Source organism: Brachionichthys hirsutus, chromosome 6 (assembly GCF_040956055.1).
Source record: "Brachionichthys hirsutus isolate HB-005 chromosome 6, CSIRO-AGI_Bhir_v1, whole genome shotgun sequence".
NCBI classification, from domain to species: domain Eukaryota; kingdom Metazoa; phylum Chordata; class Actinopteri; order Lophiiformes; family Brachionichthyidae; genus Brachionichthys; species Brachionichthys hirsutus.
This window is the reverse complement of record NC_090902.1, coordinates 11,710,384-11,734,114: the sequence shown is the minus strand read 5'-3', so window position 1 is coordinate 11,734,114 and position 23,731 is coordinate 11,710,384. Positions and strand designations below refer to the sequence as shown.

Sequence of the window (23,731 nt, the reverse complement as noted above, 5' to 3'; positions counted from 1 at the left end):
GCAAGGGGGGGCGACGTTCTCATGTCTGATCTGTCGTCGTAGCACATCCTTAACATAAATAACGCTGCTGTTAAATACTCGTGCTGGCGCAGATAAAAAGCAGCTATTAAAACCCAAACAGGACCTCCCGTTTTGTTCACATTCTCCACCACGACCTCATGCCAGCTCCTTTAAAAGGGACAGCATCGCTTCCCTCTGATTTGGAAACCTTTGCAGCACCTCGTGAAAAGCCAGTGACAGATAGGCCTCTGAAGAGATCACTCCTTTCCCTTCACCTCTACCTTCTCCTTTGCCGCGTCGTTTTGTGACGGCGGCGCAAGGCTGCTCCTTCGCTCCACCCAGATGTCACTTCCCTCCTCAGCCTGTTGCCAAGTATTTCCACCCCCAGAAAAAAAAAGAAGAAGATGGGAGACATGAAATACCGGAGATTCGTTCGTGCAGCGATTTGAGCCTCGCTGATGCTCGTGGGGTGTGGGTGCAGGATTGTGCGTAAAGTATTTGCTGCGCTCATCCCCAACATCTGCATCTGAAACCCGGGAGTCAGCCTCCCTCTCATTAAGACGATCTCCTCTTGCCCAAGGGTTGCACACTGAGGCATGAGTGTAAAAGTATGGAGGAGAATGGGACGGAGCTTTGGGAAGTGCTGTCGGGGGCAATCTGATTCTCACCCTGAATCTCCCATCTCTCACCCCTTCTATCGCTTTCTTTGTTTATTCCTTTTTATGCTTCCTCTCGTTCCCTTTCTCTTCTCCCCCTCGCTCCTGGTCAAAGGAAAGCGCTGACACCTCGGCTGCTGCCGGCCTCCGCTGTCAGCTCTTTTCTATTTTTCATCGTGGGGGGGGTGGGGGGGGGGGTCGGAGCCGCTGTGGTGAGCGGAGAAAGGGGAGAGAATGAGAGAATACAGAGAAACTAAGGTGTCCTTCCTCCCACCATCTCTTTTCTCTTGCCATCTCCCCTCTGATCACGCTGACCTTCGTTCTCCTCCTTCCTTTCTTCCTCATTCTCTCCTCCTTTTCTCTGCCCGCCCTCCCCTTGTAGAAAACGCACGCATCCTCGCACACATGCAAGCGCACGCACGAGCAGAGATGGTATCACGGGGTGCAGTTGATGGAAAGATTACCCATTGAATCGGCAAGAGAGTAAGCAATAGTGGGCCTATTGTGATGGTGCGCTCAATCTAGGTCATCCCGGTGAATAAATCCGACAGCTCTACAGTTATCTTAATCTGAATGCGTCCGCGTCCAAGGGTCCGTGCACGTGCGGTTTTCCCAAATGAGTTTCTTTTTTCTTTTATTGCGGGAGGTGGCGAAGCCCTGGCCGATAGATGGCACTCTTCCTCCTCAGCAACGGGAGCACGGAATCCAGCACTTTGCCAACAGGTCACTTTTGCAGCGACACACAAAGAGGTGGAAACAGGAAAAGAAAGAACGACTGAGACAAAGAGAGACACTTGTTATCACTCGCTTCACCAAGCATCACCCATCTTAACAAATTACCCTAAAATTTGTTCGGGTGTCATTATATCCAACGCAAAACTGCTTAAATTCATGCATTGGGCTTCGGGTCGCCATAAATTCCCATTTTCTTTTCGGATCATAATTGCCGTAATTGCTATTTTCAAGCAGCATTGAAAGGTTGTATCAAACTCCACGGCAATAGATCTAAATTGAATTGCCGGGCAATCACAGTGTGAACAATATGAGGCAGTCTGCCGTACTTTTTTGAAGGCCTGTCTTTTCGTTACAAACACGCACACACAACACGTGTGCACACATCCACGGAGCGATCACAGAAGCGGCTTAAACAGGCCAACGAGCTGGATTAAAAATAGATCAGTTGCTTCACGAGGTTTTTATGTAATCTTGATGCATAATTTAAAGAGCCAAAGTGCTTGCCTGTATCATCCATGAAGGACGCGTTTGAAAAAGTGGCAGCACACGTGATCCATGTGAGCAAAAAAGAAATGAAAAAAAAAAAGGATGGACTGATGGATGGGCGAGGACGAGGGAGATGAAGAGGAGGAGGTGGCAGCTGGACTCGTAGCGGAGGCCAAAGGTCAGGAGCTGTTGAAGAAATGGTGCAAACCTCATCGGATCGGGGGGGGTGGAAAGGAACAGAAAGAATACTGGAAGAGAGCGAGAGAGAGAAAACTGAGAGAATATTAAGCGACATAAAATCCCCTGAGGATGAAAAGAGCAAGAAAAACAGGCTGCAGATGAGGTTGCAGAGAAGAGAGGAAAAGATGAATAAAGAGACTCTACGGATGAAATAAGGAAGTGCGACACAAGTGGGGGGGGGGATTTAAGTCATGAGTGGCCCTGTTTCCACTGACTGCAGGTCGGGTGAGAAAAGAAGAGGGCCGTGATGATTCTTCCTCTGACAGTAAGAGGTTCACAACGTGAGCAATCAGACATACGTCCAAGAGGAGAACGCTTTTTGCATACGTTCAGAAATATTTACACAAATCGTTTCTCCGTGGGAGGAAGAACAGACAGAGAGGGAGAAAGATGACTCTGTGGCCGGATGCGCAGCGTCTTCTGCTCTCTGCAAACATGTGCCAAACGTTTAAACCCTCCCTCCCCTTCTTTCCACCCTGTGCAGCGTTCATATGTCTCTCGCCCATTTCTGTCCTACCTCAACCATATCATTGCCTATTTAAGCAGCGGCATCTCCCACTGAACCAATTGCACTTCTTCTAATTGCACCACAGAGGCAGAAAATGGCCTCTTACGTGTTTTTACATGTAATCCCTTGCAATGGCACGAACACAAAGAGCACACACACACACAAGCAAACACTTTTTCTTCGCCGTCTCCCATGGCCATCCTGATAAATGCATATTAACTGTTGTAATTTACCACTAAATTAACAACTCTGACCTCAATTAGGTGTAGTAATTGTAGCCAGTCCCCGGTCCTCAGCCTGGCTGCTAATTGGTTTAGGAAGTCTTCTCCCTGCCTCCTTACCTATTGGCCCACCCCCCCCCCCATCTTTAAGGCTCTCATTTAGCGAGCTGGTAGACATTTTGTTGAAGCATTTTGTCGAAGAAGCGGCGGCACAAAAAGGCAGTCATTTGGGAAAACGCAGTCAGTCTTCCTTCCTTCCTTTACGAATCTCTCGCACCTTTCTCTGCGTTTTACAGCACACGGGCAAAGCGCTAATATCGAGCAGCGCGCTGCCTCTGGTTCTCAATATCCAGGCCGTTTGGGATAATTCTTTGAATTTACCACACAATATCCACTTATGTGGTCTATAAATAAAGCAGCCTTCTCTCTCAGCTACATTCTGAAGGCGCTGCTCGCTGAGATCATTTAGAGTCTCAGACAGAGCGACGGGGGCGGTGGTTGGCTGCTGCCCTTGGGGGTCATATGAACTGAGAGAGACAATTTATCTGCTTCTGAGTGTGTATGTGTGTGTGTGTGTGTGTGTGTGTGCGTGTATGCTTAAAATGACACGGTTTTAACAACGCTGTACACACCGGCACACACACACACTTGCAACCCCCGACGGGATCTCCTCACCCAGCTGATGCAACTTAACTGTAATTGACTGCAACACAAAAGGTTACGTGAGTTGCTTGCAGCTCCTACCTGCAAAATAGTGTCGAGGGGAGAGAGGGAGGCAACTCGCTCAATCACTCGACGAAACGCTGCTCTTATTGCCGCGGAAATATGGAGAGGGCAGAAGGAAGACGTGCACGCACGCGTGCACGTATGTGTATGATGGGCTAAATGAAAAGAGATGTGAATCTGAGTGATGCCCTCCTTTCTGAATCCTCATTTCCTCTTCAGATATCTTTGCCCTGACCCCCCCCCCCCTCAAGCTGCCCCTCCACCGCTAAGCCACCACCACTTCCCCTCCTTCTCTCTGTCTGCCTTGTCTTCTCCACCTCAATTTGCCGCGCCTCGTCCCTTCCCACCTCGGCCCTTTCCCCACTCATCGATCTGCATTAGAAACAGGATATGAGGGGCTATGCTATCTTATCACAGATCAGAGAATGAGTGAGGAGGAAAGATGAAGGCAAAAAAGTGAGTTCTCAAGGCCAAGAGAGGGAGAGACTGAAGGAAGATGAGAGGAGAAGAGAGGACAGTGATTTCTTCCACTTTCCATCTCCTGTGTTGAACATGGAACTCGTGAGGCTCCGTGGGCCTATCGGTAATTGAACAAATGATGGGGCCCGGATAAGAACGACGCTAATGAATAAATGAATGAGGAAATAAAGGAATGAAATGAGCCAATGCACTTTTAAAGCAGCCATGCAGGTCTACAAGCAGAAATGTAAGGATGGACGCTGATTCTATCACAACGTGGTGGACCACCTGCTCCGCATCGTCCGGCTGATGCAGGCGACCCGCCTATCCCTCTGGCGCAGATGGTACCGCCGCTGTCCCTGGTCCTGGCCATGACCTGCCCTTTTCTTGGAATGGCAGCGTGTGGTAAGATCTTAACCTTTATCAGTACGACAGGCCGTGCTGCTTTCAGACGCACACGCTCCACGTCTGGTCCTCATGCCCAGGTTCCTGAATTCACCATATGTCCAACTCTGTACCTTCACCTCAGCCCACAATCCACACACACACACACACACACACACAACAAATGAAGACACACACGCATACATTGGTACACAATCGCTGGCATGAGCGACACAGCCTGACCTCGAGCTGCTCCACACCGGACCAGCAGAAAGGGAAGTTCATGCAGAGTGAGAGGGGACAGTGGGGTCAAGGAAAGCAGCCACATAGTGAGACCTGCAGGTCGGACACGACTCAAACCGACATACTCAAGGGCTCATTTGAATGCGGACTTCTAATTTATGTGTGGTTTTGGCTTTTAAAATAGTGGGGAAATAAAAATAAGTGATAGTAAAGATGTTTCATTTTAATAAGCAACTAAATTGAATTGTCTCCTTATTTTTCTTTTAGCAGTCCTGGAGTCAGGCTGCTATTAACGTCATGGGAAAGAGGACAAAACAATTACCTACCAAATCATTTGATTTCTCTAATTCTTAATATTATTTTCTCCTCTCCGGATCTGTAAAAAATTAATAAAACAAAACAACCCAAAGAGGGGAAAAGAAATGAGAGACACGGCCCAGGTAAGGCAATCAGTTGACATTGGACGATAATTACAAAATAAAGGGAAGGGATGAAATATTTGTCTGTCGAAATCCTACAAGTCTCTGGAATTAGTTCAAATGAAAAATTTACAGAATTCACTAAAAATAATTATGCCAGTGCATCACCTCCCTGCTCTCAGGTTAAGGTCAGAAATATGCTAAAACTTTGATTTTCAATATATATGAAATACTCATCTGAGCTATATATAATCTGTGGACAGTAAAAATCATTAACGTGTTATTAAGTAAAGGAGCAGCGATATGAATGCAGTGAAGTGAGACACTTAGAGCCGAGGAGAATGGCCAGTAAGCGATTGTGATCAGTCTGGAACAGCGAGACAGCAATGATGGATGGAAGGTGGTCGGCTCAGAGGCATGAAGGTCACACTCGATGACAGTGAGTGTGTGTGCGTGTGTGTGTGTGTGTGCGCGTGTGTGTGTCAGTTTGTTTAATCAACAGAAAAGGGAGCTGAGATTATGACTAAAAATACCGTGTGTGTGTGTGTGTGTGTCCGTGCACACTTTCATTCATCAGTGGTGACAATATCGTGTGGCGTATGCTGCTGTGCACGACAAATTCAACCATCACACACACACACACACACACACACACCACCTCTGCAAGGTGACACAAACGCCAACAAGCAAGTTTACTCTTTGCAGTCAAGGGCACACCTAGGTGTGTGTGTGTGTGTGTTTGACAGTCCTCCTGGACACCACTGGCCTGACGTGTCCCCGATCTTTCGCCCAAGCATCAAACTGTCCCACTCTCTCCTTGCTAACACATGGCATCTCCCTCCCTGTCTGTTTCCCCCGCTCCGTCCTCTGAGGTTTACCGTCTTCTCCTCGTTTTTATCCTGTAACCCCCCCCCCCCCCCCCGCCCCTCCCTGTTCTCGTCCTCCACTGTTCTTTGTCCTCTCCTCTTCCTGTCACACTACCTCTGTTCTCTGCTTACTGTGATCAATTAGGAGACATTAGTCCCACAGATATAGCAGGTGACCGATCCTCAGGAGGCCTCGCTCTCCTTCATCTCCCCTTCTTTTGCCTCCCCTCATTTTCTCCTCTCCACACCTGGCTGTCTTGTCACTCCTGTTCCTCCTCCCCATCATCTCCCCTTCTTTTCTTGGAGAGTGCAAACCCCCAATCTATCGCAGGCGCCGACAGTGACATATCAGCCTCGGCCCTCCTCTCCTCCTTCTCTCCAGTCATCTGCCCTCCTTCCCCTCTCCCCTTTATGTTCGGGCTACATGCTGACAGTGACGCATCTCCCTTCTCCCCCATCTGCCCTCTCTGCTCAAACTCTTTTCCACTTCTTTCTCTTTCCGTTCCCTTTGCCTTCCTCTATCTCACTCTCTCCAGGCTGCCGTACACAATGACGGGCCCGTCTTCTCTCCCGTATGCCAACCGCTCACCTGTATCCTAGCAACCACATCTCCTTTGGCTCTGATGCTCCATGTGGAGCAAGCAAACAAGATGCCGGGAAATGAAGAGCAAGCACTCTTGTTTATCCTCCTCCCTCCAACCGTTCAGTCATTCCTTCACATGCAAAGAGGAGGCCATACTCCACTGGAGCTGGAGAAACGGTTTGACTCGGATGCGTATAAACTCTCTCTGATCCACACACACACATGCTTTCCGACAGAAACACAAACATGCGTATGTCCTCTACACTCTTCATCTGCGTGTATGTGCTCATCTCAATGCCTCCATTCTAACTGCTGGACACAGTGAATTCAAAGAGATGCTGTCTGCCGTGTTCTTGAAGCATGCTGAGTCCTGGAAGCTTCGTGTACAGGCGTGTGTGTGTGTGTGTGTGTGTGTGTATGTGTGTGTGTGAGTAGTTTCTGAAGCTTCTCACATGATCTCGAGAAATAATAAAGGAAAACATTATACAAAGGTGGACACACCCTTGACTCCATGTGACCAGACAGATCTTATACATTGTTCTCAGGGTAGGAGTACACACGCACACGCACACGCGCGCACACACACACATAAAAAAAGAAAAAAGAAAAAGAAAAGAAAAGTGCTGTTCATGCACTTGTGTCCTGGTGTAATTTATGAGCGGGCTCCTGAGCGTACGCCTCAGAGGGGCCCTCTTCATGCGGCATAGCTCTGGGTGCTCTGCGTGTTACCCCCAAGTGGGCATGAACTCCCGCATACACCGACACACAACACCCAAACAAGATACTACAACCACGATGAGCAGTGACCCCCCCTCCCCCCTGCATGATTAACGCTACAAAAAGCTGTGTAAACAGTGGCTCAGGCTGGGCAGCGCTGCTACAGCTCTGTTCAGCACAGACACAGAGGAAAGATCAGAGCTCTCTCTACCAATGCTGGAGACGGGCCCTTCGGTTCGGAAAAATAATAACACAAATAAAGGATCATTCCAGTCTTTTTCAGTTTACCGAATTACGGTCAGATGCACAATTAAGTTTGGCGTTTAGAATACAATCACGGCGTGAGCTTAAGAGGAAATGTACTAGCTACTCCTTGAACACACTCATTTAATTCCATTCAATAGATGCGGTATTATATAGCGTATTCACTCCATATCGAGATAGCAGGATTATCTATCTTTTTAGCTCTAAATGCACACAAAAAAATGGTTTATTATTGCAACTAAATAACTGTGTGGTGGTTTCTGTTATGGCCTTACAACAAGAAGCTGCCTGGGCTTGTCCGTGTGAAGCTTCGATGTTCCCCCCAGCGTGAATTCCTTCCAAGTTGCCTCCACATTCCAAAGGCGAGTGAGTTTAATATTAGATGTGAGCGTGAATGGCTGTTTGTGTGATGATGATCACCTGTCTGTGGTGCACCTCGCCCCCCCACCCCCCCACCCAGCGTCACCTCTGCTGTGTCCTGACAGCAATAAGCGGCTGGATGGATTTACAAGCTCACGCTATCAATCTTTACAACAGACAGGAACTGTTGCAAACAGATTATATCTGGTCAGTACAAGTAGTATACTGGCTAGTACCTGCCCTAGCATTCGTGGTGGGAAACATGTGAATAAGGGACTGTCTAGGGCCTCAGAATATATATATATATATCAGATAATGGTACATTAACAATCTATGGCAAGGCAGAAAGAAGGTTGCTCCTTCTGCTGATGCCAGTACTTCATAACATCCCACCGTCTGTTGACTGATCTCTCGGGTAAGATGCCAGTCAAAGGCTCGGTGACACATATACAGAAGTCTTTTGTCCAGTGAATGAGGTCAAGCAGGAATAAATTCCATAAATTCCTGTCAGAAATATTCCCTCTTTCTGATACACGGATCTACCCGTCGCCACACCGCCATCAGGATCTCGGCCTGGGCTTTTCAGCCACTCCACTGAATGTCTGCCTTTCACACAAGGTTAAATGAATGTGTGGCATAGGCATCTTCAGAACCGCCACTTCCCGGGTCGGCCCATTAGGATTTATACATTGACAGACTCAAACATGAAGCCGCTGCGGCGTGCCACTGTTGATGCCTCATCATGTATGTCTGAACGGCTGCTTTCTTATGCTGAGTGGAGGCCAAGACTCCTGCTGAGTCTCATTTTGGCGGTGCCTCATGAGCCAATAGTGACAAAACTCGCACCTCCGAAATCTGCTTTATGCTAATAACGGCCAACAAGCAAACTAGCCAACCTGAAATTAAGGAGGCACTTAAGTGCGTAAGCATGTGTTCTTTCAAAGATGGCTCTGACATTTTATCGTCCGTTCGAATTTCTAACTCCCCATTAAAGGAAATCATAACGCCATCATTATGAGTAATAACAGGCCTGTGCTCACTTACCGATAAAGTAGGACAGTAGGACGGCCAGCAGGGCAGCAGCTGCGATGGCTGTCACCGCGGCACATTTCCAGCTGCAGTACTTGGACGGCTTCTTTAGTTTGAAGGCCGAGCGGGAGAAGGTGTTTCTGGGTAGCAGGCGAGGAGGCGGCGAGTACACCGTTCCCGAGGTGAGAGGATACCCGGGGGAGGAGCTACTGAAGAGAGGGGTGGTCCCTGACGATGTCTTGAACAAGAAGTGCCTGAGAAAGACGGGAGAGAAAAGGTCGTTCTTACATGCGTGAAAAGAGGACATGGGCTCTGTTACTGAAATGAGAGGTAGAGGTGGTGAAGTTTTGGTACGGAAGGCGATACACCGCCCACAGGCTCACATATGTGCCAGCTTCTGTCCAATGTTTTGGGTTCGATGAACCCTTCCTGACATATGGGTTGGAACTGATTGTGTGTTGGATTTATCCGGTTCCAGACCAAGGTCTCTTTCTAACCTCCACCTGCTTTCCACCTTTTTTCTTCCTTTTGCCTTTTTCCTGCTTTTATTCTACTGGCAATGCCTTGTTTTCTGTTCCTTCTGGAAGGATTCGAAACATCACCTCGCTCATAATTCCCTTTTATCCTTTTCTGTCGCTGCACCTGCTCACCCATCATGCGTCCTTTGCTACTCTCCCTCCCCTCTTCCTCCAAATGACCACATTTTTGAGAATGTTTGAGGCAACATCAAAGTCATAGAAATACATAAATGGCTGGTACTTGAAGAAACTTTTTAATGACAAAATAAAAAAGTTTTTTCTGCATCCCTTCCAACACACAGTGAGGAGCTCCCCCCCCCCCCCCCGCCATTCCGACAACAGGTGGTGCAACAGAAGAAAGCCCTCGGGTGAGTGTGACAGATCAGAGGCAAGGTCACACCACTGGCTCAAAGACGATTGTGGAGAGGAGAGATTTTCCTTTCCGTCTTTTTTGAACCTTCTGGTTTTTGTGTAGAAGCACATGTTTTTGTCTCCTAGAGTTTCTGACCTTGTGAGTGAAATATTTTTTTTTTTAGAAAGGGTATTTTATCTGGTCTTCACTTTTCAAAAGATGCTGCTTGAGGATTGGGATCTTCTCTCAAGATTGATATGTGAAATAATGTGATGGGTAAATGTCATTCTTATTTATTTGTTCACAACCCTGTTGATCATACTGGAATTTAAGCACACCTATTGTACCAATAGTAATAACCAATTACACAAGGAAATGATACGCTGACAAATGCAGAAATAATCAGAAACCTTGTCCACGAAGTCTCGACTCAAATCCAAAAAGTTTTCAAATGAAGTCCTAAATATTGTGTCTGAGTCATAAACAGGAAAATGTGGAATTAGGCTAGAGCCATTTGTAAGTTAATCACTGCTACAGCCATCAACGACAAAGAGAGCGTTAATGTCAGGCGTCTCCAATTGTTTAATGATTGTACAAGTAATTTAGGCTTCCAATCTTAGATGCATAAAGATACAACACTGACATTTTGAAAGGCTCATTGATTTAAAGTTAATTATTAGCTCTTAGCTAATATTGGCTTAAATGCCATCCCATTAAGACGAGGGGGAGAGAAAATGATGTTTAGAGCGCAAATGTTTTCACATCTTACTTTTGCGTTGAGAATTTATTTAAATCAAACCTGAGGGGATAATAAAAAGATGAATCAAGAAAGCTGTGGTGAGTTAAATTTTGATTCTGCCCAGTTTGAATTAAATTCGTTTTAAGATGTGTTAAAATGTCAAAAGAGAGAATCTTGAAACTTGTATTTTCTCATTTACTATCTAGGTGCAAAGAGGAGTACCTCTTTGTTTTGTTCATGTACTCGACCAAGCCGTGAGAGAAATGTACCTTTGGACTTTTATCGAGGATGATATCAATTGAATATACAACTTGAGAACTTTGAGTTTCCTCCAGGGCTAAGAAGTTCACTTCTATGACGCACAAATCCACTGAAGCACCGTACGAGTGAACATGTTTTCAAAGGTATTACATTGAAATCAATATATGGCGCGTCTTTCCTTAATTATTAGCATCATCCCTCTGAATCATTATATGTGTATTACATGTGCAATGCTATCTTTCTATCTCTCTACCTTTATTCATTTCTCTTAATAATTGTTATCAAATGCATCATCATCATCATCATCTTCATCGTCATCAGAATTGTGGTTTTGTGGCCCCCAGCCAATTATTTTGCAGAAACTATACACCGAAACAGCATACAGGTCACACTGCTGCGTCTGTGTCATTCCTTCCTATTTCTGTTTCATGGATATATAAATAGCTGTAACAGTGTGTGTGTGTGTGTGTGTGTGTGTGTGTGTCCGCATTAAGGCACCTCTTCCTAGGGTTGCGTGGAGGTGTTGGAACACGTATTTTTGCTGAACAACGTCACTGCTGTGAAACAATCAGAAAATAAATTTTGTGCTCTGATTCGCTGTTCTTGTTGCAGACATGTTGTGTGTCCCCCCCCCCCCCCCCTATTTCCCCTATTTTTGCTGCTTGCTTGAGCTTTCTTGAAGCGGCGAGTAAAAATCCTACTCATTCCTGAGAAGCAAAATATAACCATGTGCGTACATAATGTGCACGCATCCTTGGCTCAACATCCTTCTGTCGAGTTTCGTGAACGTTACATTAGACCAGATGTACTTAAAGAAAAGCAATGCTCAAGCGGAAATCCTCCCTGTCGCGTAAAACAAAAGAGTCGGAAGTCACCGCGTTTGCCATTCACAGTAACAGCAGTAACTCCCAGCTGTAGCTGGGGTGGGATGATTACTATTCAAATAGTGCTTAACAACTCTATTCTGTGTGATCTCCTGCTCTTTCTGTTGCATCTAATAAGAGCCGTTTCGTAACAGCACGTCTGTACGCGTGTCTGCTTGTCTAAAAACAGTTGGTAAAAACAGGTGATGTGCTCATGGCATGAAGATATTGGTTTGAGAGCTCTGTTCCACTCTCGATCAATTATTCAGCCAGTCTGTTCTTTGTTTTTCTCATGCTCTCATCCTCACATGCCACTGATTGTTAGCTTTAATATCCTGCAGGAGTCTCTCCTCTCCTCCACCACCTTTTTCTGTACTCCCACCTCCCCTTCACATGTCAGGTACGCTGCATGACACCAAGAAAAATTGGGGGAAGAGAAGAACCCAACCCCCCCACAACAAACTTCAACACAGGCAGACACTGAAAAAGTGTGTGGATGTGGCACAGAGAGAAACGAGAGGTTACTGTCTAAAAATACCCGCCTCTCAGTGTCGCAGCCACCAGTTCTAATATGCATGCATAAATCTACCCGCTCCCAAATGCAAGAAGGCACATCGCATGCGTGTCCGTGTGCGTGTGCACAAACGCGCACATTTCAAGGTCAACTGGCACGCGTCTTTGCGTCGACTCATTTTCACCAGCAATGATGATCTCTGTGATGTCAAGGCCAGTGGTAATTAATTACAATCCCCCCTAATGTGTGAGTGAATGCAAGGAGCGCGTGAGCTGGTGAATTACACGCATTTCATTCCACACAACATCTGCGATTTAATGTGCGAGCATGTATTTGTATACGTGGGCACCGGATTCATTTTATTCCCCGGCTTTGTTGTTTGTGTGCAGAAGCTCGCTGTGGAATGGGAACATGTCTGTGGACCATACTAATTATGAGCAGGAATGGTAAGTGTCTAATGCGCTCTGGAGAGGTAATTGACATTGATTTATGTTGCAAAGGACTATGGAGGGGTTGTAGCATGGCTGGCAGCCGGCAATCACTACGCTATCATTAGGCTGTGGCGTGTGTGTGTGTGTGTGTGTATTTGGCGTTTGGGTGTGACTATTGTGGACTTTTGACAATGGTCCAGCATTGAAAAGTCGCACATAATTAGAGAACGCTGACAGAGACCCTGTTCTTTTTTCCTGAGCAGCCGGTAGAAGAAGCCCCCCTCCCCAAGTCCAGCTATTGCTATCTTGCTGTCATGCATCCTGTCTCACACGTACGACACATACACACATATATAGGTATATATACTGTACACACACTGGCTCAGCCACTGTGACATCCTTGCCCAGACTCAGGCACAGGTCTCCAACAACCCACAGACAATAAGAAACAACGTGGGCGGCCTGTCATAAAATCGCCCGGTAAAGACTTCCAAACATTTCATTTGGAGCACAAGGTGACATAAGAGAAGGATGGAGGATGGAGAGAGGGGCTGGAGTTTAGACGACAGACAGGCGGAGAGAGGGGGAGGATGGGTTTTTTTCTCCACTCCATTCCAACCCTGTTTCCCATTGAGAGAAAAGAGGACCTGGACAATTAACCACAGAACAGAGAGCATGCTGGGTAATTAGCAAGAAGTCAAAGCTTGCATTCCCCTTGAGCGAACGAACAGACGCACATTTACAAGCGCATAAACACACACTTTTTTTTCTCAGCTCTCACAAACATGTGGTTGCTTTGGATAGCACTCTGAGCATCATCATCAGAGGTAGGGAACAATTAACGGAGGTCGGCTCAGTATGGGGGGGCGGGGGGGGGGGGGGGACTGAAAATTGGTGCAATCTGAGAATGAAACAAAGGGCTCCGGGAGTGGCGGATGCTCAAGTATGGCGTAATGTGAATTGTTCTCTGCTATAAATGTCGGAAACAATAACAGGCAGATGGATGCAGTATAAGAGGCATGAATTTCATTCGCTGTTTGAAGTGGGACACGGGACACTTCTGGAGCTGAGAGATAAAAAGTCTAATACAAAAGGCATCAGATTAGCATCCAGATTTCAAGAGATTATGGTATTGTTTACACTAAAGGAGCACTTTGTCTGAGTGACACGCTCGAGTTTAGGATGTTGAGGCAAAAAAAAAAGAGAGAGATTTTGCATGGAATTTACTTGATATTTGTTCTGGGATTTTTTTCTGCGCGCTGCCCCCTCCCCGCCCCAAAATAAAGAATACCTGTGCAAACATCAGAGGAATCAATTAATTTTTTTATTAAATGTAATATCAAGCTTATTAAGCTTTAGGGAACATGAGCTGTGGTGGTATATTGTTAGGCAAAGGCCACACACTTAACGAGTGAGTCTGTTATTAAGATCATTAAGTAGATGAGATGGATCGGAACCGAATGAACACTTGCCTCTCGGTAATTAATCAGGGCAGCGCGGCGGCTGAAATGATTTTGATAATCACCAGGTGGACCAAATGTTCTACCAGGCAGAATCTGCTTTAGTACAAAGTTCTTATCAGAGCCCAGCCCATGTGTCCAACCATGTTGAATTTGTTTGGATACAAAACTAGAAAAGCACTCGGGGAGCACATGCCTCCACCGAGCAGCTCATTCCCCTCCTGTTTGGATTTACAACGTCCACATGGTGATCTGGACCATCATCAAAAGGTTATAAATTGTTCTTGGTATATTTATACACCAACCATGAAAAGTATGTTTAACTGATTTTTGAATCCATAATTTTTTTGTTTTGATATTTATTCCTGACCTTATTCTGGATCGGATTAGTGCATATCAAACCCCTTTATTGCTGCATATTTTACAAGATCGTTTTTGAAAAAGCATCAATTATAAGTAAATGGGAAAGCCAGGATATTTTTATTTTTTTCGTTAAGTATCCAGTAATCCTGCTAACAATCAGACAAACAGAAAAACAAAACCGTCTTAGGGGATAATAAAGATTTGCATAAAGAACGCAGAAATGCTTGATAAGCTTCGGATGAGGAGAAAAGCATCTCCAGAGAACAGCCCACCGATTTCACTTTGGTCATTGTTCCAGATTGCTAGATGTGATCTGTTACTCAAACTCTACGACGACTGTTGACTGTTGAGGGACTGTTGTTCACTACCTGGGGACTGAGCTGTGTGTAGATCTGCACATCGTTAGCACACACAACTCCTTTCTTGAGAAACACTCAAGCAGACTTGCCAGGTTTAGTTTTTCTCTTGCAACACTTCTACGTTCTGATGTCTAAAAATGACCAGCTTGTTGTTAGAATGATGTCCTGGCCATTGTCTGAAAGGGGAAACTGATTTTAAATTCTTTGTCAAATCTATTGACAGTGAATAAATCTTAAAATCTGCAAAAAAGCTGTGTCGCTTCAGTCAGGAGTCAAAACTGATGAATCAAAGGTTGCCGAGCTACAATCCTCAAGAAAACCACAACTAGTGAATCGTTATTTTACTCGACTAATGTACTTTCATCAAACCAAGAATGATAGCAATGTGATCATAAAATCTAAGGGCCAGTTTCCATGGTGACGAAGTAACGTAAGTGAGGGTGAAACTATCACAGGACTACCGGTAATAGCTTTTAGGTGCAACGGCATGATGAGGAAACTCAGGCTGAAGAGCGAGTTTCTATTCCAAACTTGTCTTTTTTTTTTTTGTCAAAAGTTTCTTACAGGTGTTACTTTTAATCCTCTTTAAGAAACATTCCTTTATTTGATATAAACAGCAACTGCCTGTCTTTTCCCATAATGCTTTCTTTTTTGGTGATAAATAATGGGTTTAAACCTACATTCCGTTTCTAACAATCTAAATATAAGATCATAAGTTGTGTTTGCATCATGTGCTGTTTGAATGTCAGGTATATGATTCATTAATTTTGCATGGTATTATGGATTTACCGCATGCATATTACAGTAGTGGCAGGGCTAAGCTTGAATCTTGTTTTCCCCGCAGTCACCTCTCCCCCCCCCCCCCCCCCCCCATCCGCCTCCCGTGGCTCTCACAGGTAGCATCACTGATTCTGTCCCCACAGTAATGCATTTGAAAGTAACCTATTACACGCCCCTCCACACTAACCCACCCTCTGCTGTGTCTCTCCAGACAAATAGAGATGCTGCAACCCAATCAGTGGTTCTATTTCTCCCCTAGAGCTGTCGTCCATCGATGAGAGAGCAGGGTGGGGGTGCGGGGGATGCAGTGGAATGTGTGGCGATCACAGACAGATTGAACCTGGCGTCAGCTATTCAACGGGGTCCACGGAAATCCGGAGTTTTATCGTAAAACGTTGAAAATGCAGCATTTTGTAAGACTCACGAATAGGCTCACGTTTGGAGACTTCAGATGGAGCCACATTCATTTCCTAGAATTTACTCTAACCCTAAACGTGACCTTCCACTGACAAATATTTTTTCCCCCAAGAGGGGATAAGCTCCGAATTTGTTCCCGAGTCTGGGTGTGTGTAAGTAGCCTATCCAAGACACACACACACACACAAACACCCCCCCCCCCCCCCCCCCACACACACACACACGCTGGAGTGGCACCAGCCATCTATAGTCATTTATCTCACAATGGTAAATGTATCCATGTTCGACGGGTCCCAATCTCCCTTCTCTGCTTTTCTATCTTCTCTCAAACACACTCCCCGAAACAATCTTCTTCAATCACCACCTCTCCATTCCTTTCCCTCTCTCTCACTTTATCTCTCCCTTCTCTATCGTAAACCATCCCCTTCCATTTCCTCCCACTCCCACTCTGCCAACTTATATTCCTCTGCTATATCACCCCTTTCTCGCCTGTTTCTATCTCTCTCTGCCAGTCATTCAGGCCCTGGGGTGTTCTTGGGTGATCAATCTTCATCCTCTCAGCGCTGTCACACTATCAGGTCAAGCAAAACACCCACACACACACCCCCACACACACACATGCACACACTTATTTGCAGTAAACAGTGGATAGCAGATGACAACGTTTACATACAATTACAGTGTATATAGTCAAAGAAAGCACACATGCTTAGATGCAAATATGCACACAAACGCACACAATCACGTGGCCTCTGTATGGCTTGTGCACGTGCGCTGATCATCTTCTAACTGCCGGTTATAATGAGATGGAGGGTGGCTCTGCCATCGCGGGGATGGTGTGACTCTCTGGCTATGCTTGGCTGGCTCTGACCCAGTCACAAGCTCCAGCAGCTCCAGCCAGCCCACCCAGCCTCCTCCATCGCCCAGCACAGACCGGAGGGCCCAGTATGGGCTGGAGGATGGAGGTGGAAATTCTGCTCTGGGCTCCATTCACTGTGACAGGCTCTGAGCCATGCCCAACCCCACCACCTGAACATGACTAAATACTGGCACTGCAGAGGGCTCAACAGCGTGTGTGTGTGTGTGTGTGTACGTGTGTGTCTGTCAATCTTACATTGTTTTGCTCAAATCTGTAAAGATGGCATGCATAACACCGTCTGTGACAAGAGGATTCCTAACTTTATTTTTGTAGCACAAACTTCAACAAATTTTACTACAAATAGATTTTACTCAAAGCTCAGACTTCCTGGTTCCGCACCACACTTCTTAACCATTGTGCAAAGTCATGGGTTAAAGGAGGATTTGGCAGGTATGAGAAACCCTAAAATCTGGTGGCACAGCCAGAGCGATATAAAATTAATTATTAGTCTATTGCGTAATTAAAATTTGTAATAAAATATAATAAAAATGCTGACAGCACTCCTGACAAAGTGATTTGACAATATGGTGCTCATATGATCATTCATAATGTTGTTCCCTGTGCTTAAACACAAGTCCAGTTCAACAACATGACATAATTTCGCTAAAAAAAAAAGAGTTTGTTTTAGAAAGTGTGTGATCATCAGCAGCACATTCGTGAAACAAATATTGATGTTAAATAATTTTGATGACAAATGACCTTAAACATTTTGTATTTGCAACAGATTTTCAATAAAGAAATGAATAAAAAACAACCTTTGAAGTAACCACACAAATTAAATAGTATTATAAGTTAAATGTTTTGAAGTTTAATGATAGTAATATATACATTTAAAAATATATGTACACCTAAAAAATAACTCCCTTTTCTTCTTGAATAAAGCGCATTTTACACATACTTTTTGGATCCGTGCTGAAATCTTATTGACTTGTGGTTGCGTGTTTAGTGTCATTATTATATTGTTAATTTCACACAATCGTCTTTCACAGTCAGCGCTGATAACAGCAAGTGATTTCACTCCTTGTTGCACTTTCAAAAGCCTGTTAACAACAGGATTTCATGGATCCTCTTTGAAAACTCAGTATTTTGTCTGACAACAGAAAAGCTTCATGTGTTTCACTGCCACACAGCCCTCGTCCTCTCGTTAGCTTGTCACGTGCTAGCTGGTGCTTTCCGCTACATAGACGTTACGGTCGGGTCCTTGGGGTGAACGATTTAAATGACAGAATGCTGAAAAATACAATAAAATGAGCTGGCTTGATTCCATTAAATGCAGAACTGCCGATCAGATCCTTTTATTTATTTATCGAAGGTGTCGGAATGCTGACCTGGACTGTTTCGGTCCATTTTAGCCCCCCCCGTGCAAACCACTGCAATGCATCAGCAGAGATGAGCCATAGATCTGAGATCAGAGGGTCTGAATTAAACATGCCCGGGCCTCATAAATACTGTAGAGGGCCAGCACTCTGGGGAACCTCAGGACCGAAAGAGTTGGAAGCCCCATTGCCCAGCAGGAGAAACACAACTACAGCCTGCAGAGTAAACGCTCAGACAGCAAGTGTGCATGCTAGCAAGCATGTAGGCAGCGGACCTCTCCCTGCATGCCTCATGAATAGTAATACCCTGCATGAATGCTCTGTTTGCCTGTTAAGTGTTCTTTGTGTACTGGCAAATGCACAAGTGTAGACTGTGTGAAATGGTTTGTATTTCCTGCATACATAATGGCCTTGACTTGTGACAACTTTTCTTTTTTTTTTATACGCTGCACTCGAAGATGATGTAGAGAACGCATCTGAGTAGAACACACTGAAATCAGAGGTCAGAAGCAATTTTCCTCTCAGTTAGGCGGTTGGCTTCGAATGATGGAGGGGAGCCTCTCAGTGACTCACAATGCATCTGTTCAGTGAACGAAAAAGTAGCTTTCATCAAAGGGCAGATTTGTTTGTTACTCTTACTTTTTATTTTTCTTACAAACAACTTACTTCATACGCTAAAAGTGCGTTGGCCTACTGGAAGGAATAAATCAGTGGAGCTGCTCACTGTTGCTGGACTGTCTTCTATCTTTTTTTCAAGTCAGAGGAATGTTGAAAATAGACAATTGGTGCAGAAAATAAGTATGGTAGGTGGTCTCAAATATTAAAACTATATAACTACTCATCACCATTATCCATTAATTCATACTTTTATTATTTTTAGTTCTGTTTTAGATTATATAAAATCTGGGCATTTAATGCAAGTACCGTTCTAAGAAAAAAAAATGTATTGTTTTATTTTACACATTTCATTTATGTTACAAAAGACGTATATCTAATCATTGTCTGTTAAAAAAAGTTCTGATTTGCAAAGAACAGGTCGAACGACTGCCAATCATTGGCTTTACTGGTAGAACTGAGAGACTGGCCGGTCATGCTGAGGAAAACCTTGGCGCGAACCAGCCAAGAGGTATTTTGATTTGTCTTTGGCCCCAATACTGAGGTCAGATGACCAGTTATCTAGGACCTCAGCAGGGCTCCACCAGAGTTCCATGTGGTTTTGCTCTGTCCAGGAATAGTTCATCTTTCAGATCGTAGCAAACACACTCATGTTCCAACCCAAGACTCCGGCAGAGCAACTGACTCCTAGAAACAGGGATCCCACCTCAGCAACAGGACACAAAACTACTGTTCACACCAACCAACGAACAGAATATTTGAACTGTAATTTAAAAGATTCTCCATAATAGTTTACTTTCTCTTTTGCTCTCTCTTAAAAAAAAGAAGTTCATGTATTTTTTTTAGTTCTCTTCTTTTCATGTTAATTTAGTCTCACTAACCTTCCAACGACACTCGTCTCATGTCATTTCATTTTAGTCTTGGAAATAGAGGTTGACAACAAATATCTTTTTCGAAGCTTTTCAGCCCTATTCCACTGCTGTGTATCAATAGCAGGTAAACATTGGGAATAAAACCTTAATGGGAACACATTTCTTCTGACCTGGTCTCCAGTGGGACGTTACTGTTGAGGACCCAGCTGTCTTGCAGCTGGACCGACTCTGGGGTGGTAGGCCCATCTCCAGTGCCCGGAGCAGGGGCGTGAATGGGGTTCCGTCCGCCCCTCATGGTGTTTCTGTTCAGGCTGTTGGCAGACTGGTGCGACAGAGTGTGGTGGTTGTGTGGAGGGGGCAGCGGAGGCCGTAGTGTGGACTGACTGTGGTGGTTGGCAGCCCCTGGAAGCAGACAAGAGCACAGCAGGAATGTCAGTGTCATTCTTCACGAACAAAGACAGTTTAAACAGGAAGTGAAGGATTTCATTCCAAAATCTACAAATTGTACCGTTGGACATAACTGTTACTTGATGTTTGATGTTTGTCAACAGGCCAAAGGAGTAAAACCGTCCCAGCTAGAAAATAACCACATTAACCATCCATTATGCGCTACTGTGTGTCAGCAATCACTTTGTCGGAGAGGCTCATATTTTCCAATATGGTCGATAACATATTCAAGATGGAATTTCGAGTCAAATTTCTAAAATTTGATTTTCACATTTTCCTTCCACATCTCATTTTTAGCCAATTCTTCTCTTACCCTCAGATACCTTTTTTACAACATCGAAGTTTGTGTGTCTGTGCATGTGTGTGTGTTTGTCTGCTGGATCAGAGTCCTCTGCGCGGTGCATTCCCACATCTCTCGCTCTCAGACTTCGAGGGAACATACAGTATCAGCTAGAAACCAATGGAGGCTCTTTCAACACTGAGCTAATGGATTGTTGAGTGAGATACGTAGCTGAACAGCAAACCCGGATGACTCAGACAAGAACGCCCATTAACTTTCTCTCATTCTTTTTCTGTAGAACAGTCGGGGGGGGGGGGGATTTCAGCCCCACTTTCACAGAGAAATCGTAAAAAAAAAAAAAAAAGCCATACAAGAATAGAGAAGCATCACACAGTTAAATTACTCTTGTTGACGTGCATTTATTGATGCACAGCTGATCAGAAAGTCTCCTTGTTTAAACAACAACAACAACACACACATACACACACTTTGCATGCCACTACTGTCCACACATTTATTCAAATTCTGTCTGAATAGAAGTGTTGGAATGATTAAAAAAACACACACACACATTGATGTTACATTTGACTTTGAAATCCGGCTTACACCGTTTGTATTTTGTTTCTTTCATCAAAGCTCAACACGACACTTTCATCATCAATATTTGCCAGGTCTGAACATGGAATGCATCAGAACGATTTGGTTTGCGTGTTCTGATCGAAAAAACAGCAGAAGTGCATCAATGAACATGCATGTGTGGGGTGAGAACAACAGAAGCAGCTGCGTTGTTGAGCTTGCGTTCACACTTGCCCTCCACTTGCCTTTTTATTATTATCTTGAAGTATTAACAGAAACAGTGCAGATATGCAGAAGAATTGGCACAATCTGAATTCATCTCAATCTCTTGTCCTGCTTCTGACCTTTGATTTTTGACATTTGTCAGGAACTTTACTGAAACGCACACGAACAAGTCAAGACAGAAAATGAATGCAGACGGCCACGACAACCTAATTCTAGGCATGGAGCGTATTTATAGCACAGAATGTGTGCTGACGTTCGTTCTTTGTCTCGCTTCCTCTTCCTTCCTTCTCGATCGGTGTTTAGAACAGATAGGGGGCACAGCGCTCCCCTGGAACTCTAACTGCAATGGCGAGCCGTTTGTAATGTGACCTGATTCCGCTGCACCGCTACTGGGACGCAGGTGTCACCCACACGGCACCAAAGAACAGATGCTCGTGAAAGGAGAGAAGAAGGGATGGAGATTAGAGAAAGACGGAGGGGCTTGTCCTCTGCCATGCAGGAAAGACTCCAAACATCTGTTTGTACGTGCAAAGACGCTCCTGGGAGCAGACGCATGCACGCATACACACACAAACCCGCATGCAGCTGCACACCCGCAGGAAACGCGAGTCATTCATCACAAATGTGTGGTTAATTCATATAAATGAAGTTTCATTTGCAGTTTCTCTCTTTCATTTGTCTTTTATTTGTGCTTTGTGTGCATCCATTGGTGAAATGTAAATCACTTAGAGATAAAACTGGATTGTTAGAAGTATATTCTAAACACATTTGACTGGAGATCTCTGTAATGCCCTTACATGAGTAAAAAAAAAGCCCAGACTACACCCTATTTGCATAAATAACTATCTGACAGTGAGATATACTGCAAAGAATATGTTTGCACACACATGTAGACACAAGCAGGTAGAACAAAGTGAAATTAAAGTAGGCATTCCTCGCACTCACTCGCTGCCACGTGCAAATTCTGTGTACAGAAATGAACGCATTTTTACCTTTGTTCATTTTGCGCCCATAAATATTGAACAGTTTCTTTCATTCAAATCCAGATGAATAATATATAATGTGCCATATATGGGAAATGGAAAGATGAATACATGTTTTTCTGTGGCTTTATTTTTCCAAATTGCTCTGCAGAAATGTCTGCAAGTGTGTGCTTCTTTGCACATGTGTGTGTGCACACAAATGCCACTGGAAGAGTATATATATATATATTTTTTTTTTTAATCCAGCCCATTGCTACACTTATTGGCATTCTGCAGTGTCATATAAATACATTTGTTTGCAATAAAGATTTTACGTCACCAGTAATGCTCGGAAAATATAAATGCAGGTAATTCTTCGCCTTTACGGTCCGGACCATTACGTTTGTCATGCTGAACTAGCATTTAAAAAAGATTATTCAGAATGTTTCTTTAATTATCGAATCAATATTCGCAGGAAAATGTATGCTGACTCACTGCATATGTTTCCTCTACAAATATTAGCTTCAAATAATTACCTAGGTTATGTTTTTGCGGGCGTTTATCTGTCTGTCTGTCTGTCTATATGTTTGTCTTACTGTTAGCACGATAACTCAAAAATGTAAGGACGGATCATGATGACATTTTGAGGAAATGTTGGGAATCATACCAGGAATAATTTATTACATTTAGCTGATGATCCAGAAGAGATTCAGGATCACGTTGAAATTGTCATTAACATTGCAGTCAATGGAGCTTCAAAATTTGTTCCTCAATATCTCGGTTGATTAATTACCGATGTTTAAAGAATTCGACACAGTCCTGTAGGGTGGGGACCTCTATCTCACCACCAAATATAATCTGGATTGGATCCGGATTGTGGATACTGTTGCAATCCGGATTGTCCCATTTACTTATAAAAGAGGCAAAAAAGACATATATTGTAAAATATGAATTCAATTCACTCGCCAAAAATCACAGTCATAAACGAGTCCAACATGTACTATCATGTAAAATGGCTTCTGGATCTGATCCAGAATGAGGTCCGGAAAAATTATTACATTTTAACATTGAAAACTCCATTTATGGATTCAAAAATCATTTAAAAATACACATGAACTTTTCATGGTTGGTGTATAAAGATATCAAGAACAATATAGAACCTTTTGGTGATGATCCAGATCACCATGTGGACGGTGCAAATCCAATTACGAGGGGAATGAGCTACTTGGTGGAGGTCTGCGATCTCTGAGCGCTTTTCTAGTTATTTCGAGTCACAAAACCTTTAGTATGTGTAAAGTATGGCTCTCAAGACATGCTGAAACATATTTATGATCAGAAACAAATTGCTTTCTTTTGTCTCTGCTCCAGCACAGCGGAGTAATCGCAAAGAAATTCCTTCTCATGTAGCCTTCAAATCCATAAAGAGAATCCTGAGAGCTCACCAGAGAAAACACAAACACGGCCAGGCTGAAGTACGAGGGAGTTTTCAGGCATGCACAGAACCCTGAAGAAACCTGCAAATATGAAACACAGAGCTGAACAACTGCCGAAACAGAGGCGGGTGCA

The 23,731-nt window shown here is 44.3% G+C and overlaps 1 protein-coding gene across 1 annotated transcript in view; it reads right to left on the bottom strand.

Moving 5' to 3' along the window:
* tenm2a (teneurin transmembrane protein 2a) overlaps window positions 1–23,731 on the bottom strand; it is a 135,788-nt gene that overhangs the window by 32,065 nt on the left and 79,992 nt on the right. The window contains exons 5-6 of the mRNA XM_068740384.1: window positions 19,846–20,077; window positions 8,912–9,150 (exon numbers count right to left, since the gene is read on the bottom strand). Of these exons, the coding sequence (XP_068596485.1) occupies window positions 8,912–9,150; window positions 19,846–20,077 (471 nt within the window). The remainder of the gene's footprint in view (window positions 1–8,911; window positions 9,151–19,845; window positions 20,078–23,731) is intronic.